Genomic DNA, 7,961 nt, shown 5'->3' with positions numbered 1-7,961 from the left:
ACACACAGCTGCAGGTTGAGCTGAAAATATCCCCCTCAGTCTGCAGAGAAGAGACTCAAGTCCACAAAGCACTGGTTTCAGGGGCTGCCAAGCAGGATGAGCAGCTCCAGAGCTGGAGAGAAGTACCAGCCAGCCTGCAAGATGCTGCCCCTCTGCTTGCTGCTGCCGCTGCTGCTGCTGCCCTCTGGGGCCACCACTGCCCTCTCCCCAGAGGGCGGCCTCGCCGGCCACGAGAGCGGGGTGAGTAGTCTGACTCGGCTGCGTGCTCACCCTCTTGTGAGCTGTCCCTTCCCTTGGCAAATCTGGCCACCCTGTGGATCCCCCTCTTCTCTGTGGCTGAGTGTGTGTACAGGACAGACTGCAGGGCTGGGCTTTGCCGTGTGCCCCTCAGCTGCCCTGTGCTGTGATGTCCACATGGACCATTGACTCACCATCTTCAGTCATTAGGAAACTTGTTAGAAAACGCTGACACTAAAGGGAGCTTCTTCAGGCTAGCGATCTCCATCTGCCAGTCTTTGAAACACAAAGCCATCACACTGGTCTATTGCAGTGCAGTTGGTCTACTGCTGCTGCCACTGCGGTGTTAGTCACACTTACTTGTAGAATCTTAATTTATACATACAGCGCAGGTTCTCACTGGCTTAGATTAATTGACATCATTACATTTTCCATTGTGAGAAGTTGTAACTTTATGAGGTGATTTACTTCTCTTTTTTTTTCATTTTGAAAAACTTCCAAGAAAGAGTACATAAAGTTGACCATTAAAAATGGATTTTTCTCTGAAATTAGCAGCTGAGTTCCAGAAAAGCCATTCATCATCAGATTACTCCTTAAAGCTTTCTAAGGAGTCTGAAAGGCCAGAATATAATGTCTCAATCTGATCTGTCTTAAAAAGCAATTTGTGGACAGCCAGGAGTAAGACCAGAGATGGAGACATGGGAAATCAAGCGAAAGAAGCCTCATCTAACTTGGGGGGCTTCTTATCTGCCAGTCACTTGTCAGGGAAAAGGAGACATCTCCCAACCTCTTATAATTAAAAAGATTAGGGGCAAAACAAATAGATTTTTTTCCTTGAATATATTCGAGTTTTTCTTTTCTCTGATTAGAGCAATTCTCTTGAGGTGTTCTCTTAACTCTGCATGCATGCTAAGTCATTTCAGTCGTGTCCCTTAACTTTCTCATCCTTTAAATGGAAATATGGCTTGTTGTTCTGGAGCATCATTTTTTTTTAAAGGAAAGAATTATATATCTTAATGCTGGCTGAATCAGATGATTTATTTGTCTTTCCTTTGTCCTCTGCTTCTTTTTAAAAGCACATGCAGGAAGTGGCAGAAATAAAGACAAACAGCCTGTTGACTTTCCTTGCGTGGTGGTACGAGTGGGCCTCCCAGGCCAGGGCAGTGCCCTTTGTAGGAGGGGAAGCCAGGGAGGTGTCCAAACGGCAGGAAGGCGCACCCCTCCATCAGTCCACGCGCCAAGATAAAACGCCCTGCAAGAATTTCTTCTGGAAGACCTTCTCCTCCTGCAAGTAAAACTCCACCCATAACTACTCATGCAAAGAAGTGTAACCATGGATCTGAATAAAATGTATTAATAAGCAGCTGTGATATTTCTTCTTTGTGCGGTTGTCTTCTCTTTATCATGTAATTTGAAAAGTAGTTTTTATGTAAACTTTAAAAATGCCAACTACTAGATGTCTTTAGTAATTTGGAACCCAAAGAGAGTATTTTATTTTTATTTTTTTACTGAAGTAGAGTTGACTTACAATGTTGTGCCAATCTCTGCTGTATAGCAAAGTGACTCATGTATATATACATACGTATATATACGTATATACATTTTAAAAATATTCTTTTCCATTATGACTTATCCCAGGAAACTAGATATAATTCCCTGTACTATGGAGGAGAACCTTGTTTATTTATTCTAAATGTAATGGTTCCATCTACCAACCCCGAACTCCCAGTCCATCTCCCTCCCTCCCCCATCCCCTTGGCAACCTCAGGTCTGATCAAAGAAGAGAGTTTTTGATAAAGATTTTTGTGGTTTTTGCCATTATTGTCAATGCAGCTGTGGGGCTTTCCTTCCACATTCATTGTGCTTAGAAGTTGTTCTGTCCTCGTCTTCCTTGCTTTGATTTATAATAGGTAAAAGCTACATATTTAAGTGTTCAGAATAACATTTCAGTTTACTTTGATATAAACTGTCTAATGTAAAAAATATTTCCCTCATATTAAAAGCAATTTTTAAACACTGTTCTCAAAGAGCAAAATGATTATTCCTCCTATTTTGGCTAAAAGTAATTTAAAAACAAATATCATGCTATAATTAAACAGACAACACCATGATGACATGCCTATAAAAGTTCCATTTGAACCTGCTGTTGTAAAATACCCATACTAATTATAATCAGTAGGTTAATATTGCTGTTACAATTGTTATGGATGAGAGCTTCAGGTTTATTTCAAACCAAATAGAGTGAGCGGTGCTACTTCCCAGCCTGTAGCTTGATTGCCTTAACTTCTAATACAACGACCTCCAGGAAATTCCCTGGTGGTCCAATGGTTAGGACTCTGCCCTTTCACTGCCGAGGGTCTGGGTTCAATCCTTGGTCGGGGAAGCAAGATCCTACAAGCCAGACCTCAAGGTCAAAGAAAACAGAAAAACAAACAAACTCTGGGACCTACAGAGTTGCAGGGTCTGGACTTGGTCTGAGACAGAGGCATATGTATTGAAATCTATTATGTATATAAATGTTTTATTTTCCCATTCCTCAATAATTTCCCACAGAAGTAAGTGGATGATGGTGAAAGGAGGGGGAGATTCCTTTCTCATTTCTCTTTCTGTGATATAACACAGAGCAACTGTCGAGCCTCACATGGACCAGGATCTGGGTCTGCTCAGATGGAGGTAGGAGTAAACACATGCTCAGGTTCAAACCCTAATCAAATTTTAATCCTCCCCATTAGCCCCGGAATCTTTCCTTGATTACACACCTTGTTTACGGCTCTTGAATCCTAGATGCTAAAGAAAACTTCCAGCACGTGGTTTTTTTGGATGTTAAACTTTAAAGCTTAGAGATTCCTACCAGGAGTTAAGGAAAGCTTCTGATGGTCAGGATTAGTATCAGGAAGACTGGCAAAGGCTGGCTGGAAGGCATTGCAAGGATGTTTTCTTCTCTGGACACCAGGGGAACAGACTCACAAAGTATGACTGCTGACCGTTCCTTTCTGTCTTCCACAGAGCTGAGCTCATATTCGTAATTACTAGCTGAGTGAAGTATAATGTGATGGAAGAGTCTTAATAGCATCCTCATTTTCAAACACAGCAGTTTTCAGGGACCTGTAAGTGGGTCAGCGCACTGGTGGAAGATGCCTGCCTGAAAGGCCAGCTGACCTTCAGGATTTAAGGTTCTTCTAGAAGAAGAGAATGCTTACTGTCTTTCAGTTTTGCTTAGAGCCATACGTATACATTCCTTAGGATTGGGGATTTTAACTTTTTGAAAAAATAAACGTTATCTTTGGCTGCACTGGGTCCTTGTTGCTGTGTGTGAGCTTACTTTAGTTGTGGCGAGTGAGAGCTACTCTTCATTGTGGTGTCAGGCTTCTCATTGCAGTGGTGTCACCAAGACAGCACTGGTGCCCAGGCTCTAGGGTGGGTGGGCACAGGAGTTGTGGTGCATGGGCTTAGCTGCCCCATGGCATGTGGGGTCTTCCCAGACCAGGGGTCGAACCTGTGTCCCCTGTACTGGCAGGAGGGTTCTTAACCACTGGAGCACTGGCAAAGTCCAGAGATTTTAACTTTTAACTAAGTAATATCTGAAGGAATTGAGGCTACATTAATGGCACCTCCAGGAAATCCATCAAGTTTAAGCCCACCTTAGTTCAGGGGCCTTAGAAAAATGTAAACTGGCATCAACTGCATGTTAGACTAGATTAACATGCTCATCATTAGTAAACTAGGGTAATTTCCTACCATCAGGTTTTTGGTCGACTCTAGTCCTACCTGGTTTAATTCCTGGGTTGGAAAGATCCACTGGAGAAGGGATAGCCTACCCACTCCAGTATTTTTGGGCTTCCCTTGTGGCTCAGCTGGTAAAGAATCTGCCTGCAATACGGGAGCCCTGGGTTCGATCCCTGGGTTGGGAAGATCCCCTCCAGAAGGGAAAGGTTACCCACTTCAGTATTCTGGCCTGGAGAATTCCATGGACCGTATAGTCCATGGCATCGCAGAGTCGGACACGACTGAGCGACTTTCATTCATTTGCATTTGTGTAGTTCAGTATAGTCAAATGTGCAGATCTAGGACATTTGTTTCCAGTATTTGTCACCAGAGTAGATCCTTAACTGCTAAGGAGGAACTGATGTGACATAAGCATTCAACCGAAGTCCTTTCATAGTATTCGAATGTCAGGGCTGACAGCAAACCATTTCAGTGGAAACTCAGGCCTGTGAGCTCATGGGGGATACATACTCCTTGACCTGACAGTGCCTGCTGAAGGGATTACCCACATCTTAATAACAGCAGCTTCTTCAATAGAGACAGGGATTTGATCTTGAAGAAATCAGAAAAGGATATGTCATTCAGCTGTTAAAAAGAAGGAAGTTTCTATTTCTAGACTAGAATGAATGAGGCAAAGACACTGGGCAACGCTTTTTCTAGCTTCTCATAACTTTAATAAAAATTAACACTAATTTATCCTTTTTGTCTATAATTAAATAGTTAAGTGATAAAAGATACATGTTCTGTTCTTACTAAAATAATTGTAAGTTGGGGCTTCCCTGCTGGTCAACTGGCTAAGACTCCACGCTCTCAATGCAGGGGGCCTGGGTTTGATCCCTGGTCAGGGAACTAGATCCCTCATGCTGCAGCTAAGAGTTTGCGTGCCACGGCTAAAAGATCCTGTGTGCCACAACTAAGACCTGGCACAGCCAGATAAATAATGAATAAACTATTTTAAAAAATAACTGTAAGCTGGAGAAAAGCTAGAATTTTCATGCTGATAGTTCCTGTAACATGGTGTTAGAGAATACTGAAGAAAATCTCATAGCTCTGCAGTAACCTGTTGGTTACTTCCTTGTATTGATAATTGTGGAAGTGCTGTCTGACTTAGTTTGACCAAACAGCCAACATTAAGGATGTGCAATCTGAAAATTCAGTGCATTTCCTGGGGAGGAGGGGATCTGTTCCCTTTACTGGGGGCTTCCTGACAGGGCAGAGGACCTCACCTGTCAGCTGTGTAGCAGATTCAGGCAGTGAGTATTTGGAGTAGATAATTTCCAAGGTCCTTAAAAACCTCAAGTAATATAAGACGCAGCCAAAATAACTTAAGGCAAAATACAACAAAATAGGAAAAGAAATGCTGAAGGCAAAAAAAAAAAAAGATAATAAAAGTTAATTAGGAAATTTAAAAATCTGGTGAGTAAAGGCACATTAATAATTCTTGTAATTAATGTATTTTTTAACAGACTACTATTTTTTTTTTATTCTTTTCTTTATGGAAAATGAAAAATCCATTAGTTTTTTTTCCTTTTGCTTTTACCCAGAAATTAAAGGTTGGTAAGTGGTAATTAGCACGGCTCTTGTCAAAGCCAATTGCCTAATGGGGACCGACATTTGACTTGAGTCGAAAGAATGGAATATGGCTAATGTAGAGTTCATTAGTCCCAGCTGCTTTCTTTGACAGTCTTTCTTCCTAACATCGGCTGTGCCCTGCTCCCTCTCTCTCTCCTATTTTTAGACTATTGCTCTGCTGCTCCGTTCTATTCTAGAAGGCCTGGAGGCACAGTGGTGCAGGGGAGGTAAGGGGTACTTAGGGCAAAATAACTTTTGACTCTACATTTGGTCTAGGGTTTGCAAAGGTCTCTGTTCGCACCCGCCTCTCTCTGGCCCTGGGGAGATGAAAGGGAACCATTCCTTCTATATCGCTGTGCTGGTACTGTGCTCTTCCTCCTACTTGTTGCTCAGTCCCTCAGTCATGTCTGACTCTTTGCGACCCCATGGACTGCAGCACGCCAGGCTTCCCTGTCCTTCACCATCTCCCAGAGCTTGCTCAAACTCATGTCCATTGAGTCGGTGATATCCTCCAACTTCCTTCATTTAATTTAACCCATTCCACCTTGGGCCTTAGGCTAACCTTTCATTTTTGGAAACTACTGTCCCATAAGGTTAGACTCCACGTGGGTCTGTCTCGTTCCAAAGGCCAAAGTACTTTTTCTATTCTCCTATGCAGCTGAGATGCTCAGTAGGTTTGTTTCTAATACAGAAGACCAATACCAACACCCGGCCCATCAACTAAAGCTCTACTGTGTATCTGGTGAAAATAATTGGAGAAAACATTTTTCATTCAGTAGGGCAAAGATGGAGACGCTGATATAATTGGTGAACAGAGATAATTGCTGACACAATAGTTAAATAGAGATGCTGTTCTATTATTTCTGGAACCCAGGCTTCCTTTGCTACTGTGCTAACTATAATGTTCACAAGGCTAATTTATTTCTTTTACACTACCAACACAAGGACTACATTTAGAAATCTTTTAGCAATCATGTTGCAAACATATTAGGTCTTTTTTCATTTGGAGCTGAATTCAACTTATTATTCTGGTATTAACAAAACAAAATAATAGGGAAGGACGGGGAAGCCATGGGGTCACAAAGAGTCAGACACGACTGAGTGACTGAACTACAAATTAACAAAACCAGTGATCTGGATGTAGAGTAGAAGAGTATGTAGACTTAAAAGAAAATACAAGTAAGTGGAAAGAACACCAGGATTGCAACCAGAAGACCTAGGAATTCCTGGTGGTTCAGTAGTTAGGACTCTGTGCTTTCACTGCCAAGGGCCCAGATTCAATCCCTGGCTGGGGAACTAAGATCCCACAAGCTGGGTGGTATAGCCAAAAAACCAAAACCTCAAACCAAAATAAAGCCAAAAGACCTGCCTTTGAACCCTGGCCCTCCAAATAGCCTTATGACATGAGGCAAGTCACTGATCCTTCTTGAGCACGACTTTGCTCATGTACAAAACGAGAGCTGGCACGCCACACCCTCTTTAGCTCACTCAGTTTTGAGGCTCCAGTGTAGTAGGTGCTGGCACAGAGCTGACTGCAAACTGTCATAAAAATCTTCAACTGGCATTACTGCCCCTCCAGGAGCATTTTGAGAACCTGGGGGCTCTTGTCAACTGTCTCAGTACCTGGAGGCTGCTACTGACACTGAATGGTGGGGTGGGAGGTAGGCTGCTAGTCTTCCTGCAAAGCACAGGACAGTTCAACATAGTGAATTATCATCCCACATCCCACGTGTCTTCCCTCCCACCCCCACCACATGACTTTTATGTCATGCTGGCTGTTCACAGGAATGAAAACCCATTCCAAATCAGCCCCAAACCTAATTCTGTTTTGTATACAGACTATTTTTTCCAGTTTTAACATTCCCTGGCTTTGTCAAGAATGCAGCCACCTTATAAATCAAGGACAGATGTGGTATACTGCCCAGAACGTCACTGTTTTGGGAACTCCCATTACGAAGGGCGATGCTGCTTGTGGAATTTGAGTCACCAATCACCATGTACCATGCATGGCTGCTTCTAACAAACTCAAGGTAATTCAATTGTAAGGATAAGCACCTGAGAGCTTCCTTGTGCCTTTTGATGGTCATCTACAGAAAAGGGCATACTGAGATGGATACAGACCATCTTATTGAAAATTATTTTCCTTTGTTTCCATTTGGAGGTATTGTGTTGCTGAAGGTATACATGTAGGTAGGTTATCAGCTCTGGCTTTCATTTAAGAATAATTAAAAAAGCATTATAAAATATACTATTAAAAAAGAAAATATTGGGGCAAGTGAGAACCAATGGCATAAGGCATTAGTAGGAGTATGCTGAGTAGACCTGATCCCTCCTTGAGGAGGGTCATAGGAGAAGCAAATAGCTTTTTGTTCTGTTTTTTGCATGTC

At 42.4% G+C, this 7,961-nt stretch overlaps 1 protein-coding gene across 1 annotated transcript; it reads left to right on the top strand.

Moving 5' to 3' along the window:
* CORT (cortistatin) lies at nucleotides 1–1,600 on the top strand. Its single transcript, NM_001204896.2, has 2 exons — nucleotides 1–240; nucleotides 1,314–1,600. Exons 1-2 carry the CDS (start codon nucleotides 97–99, stop codon nucleotides 1,530–1,532), a joined length of 363 nt encoding a protein of 120 aa, NP_001191825.2. The 5' UTR covers nucleotides 1–96; the 3' UTR covers nucleotides 1,533–1,600.
* The last annotated feature ends 6,361 nt before the right edge of the window (nucleotides 1,601–7,961 follow it).

Source organism: Bos taurus, chromosome 16, assembly GCF_002263795.3.
Source record: "Bos taurus isolate L1 Dominette 01449 registration number 42190680 breed Hereford chromosome 16, ARS-UCD2.0, whole genome shotgun sequence".
NCBI lineage: Eukaryota > Metazoa > Chordata > Mammalia > Artiodactyla > Bovidae > Bos > Bos taurus.
Note: the sequence above shows the minus strand (reverse complement) of the source record. Positions and strands in the feature narration are given on the sequence as shown.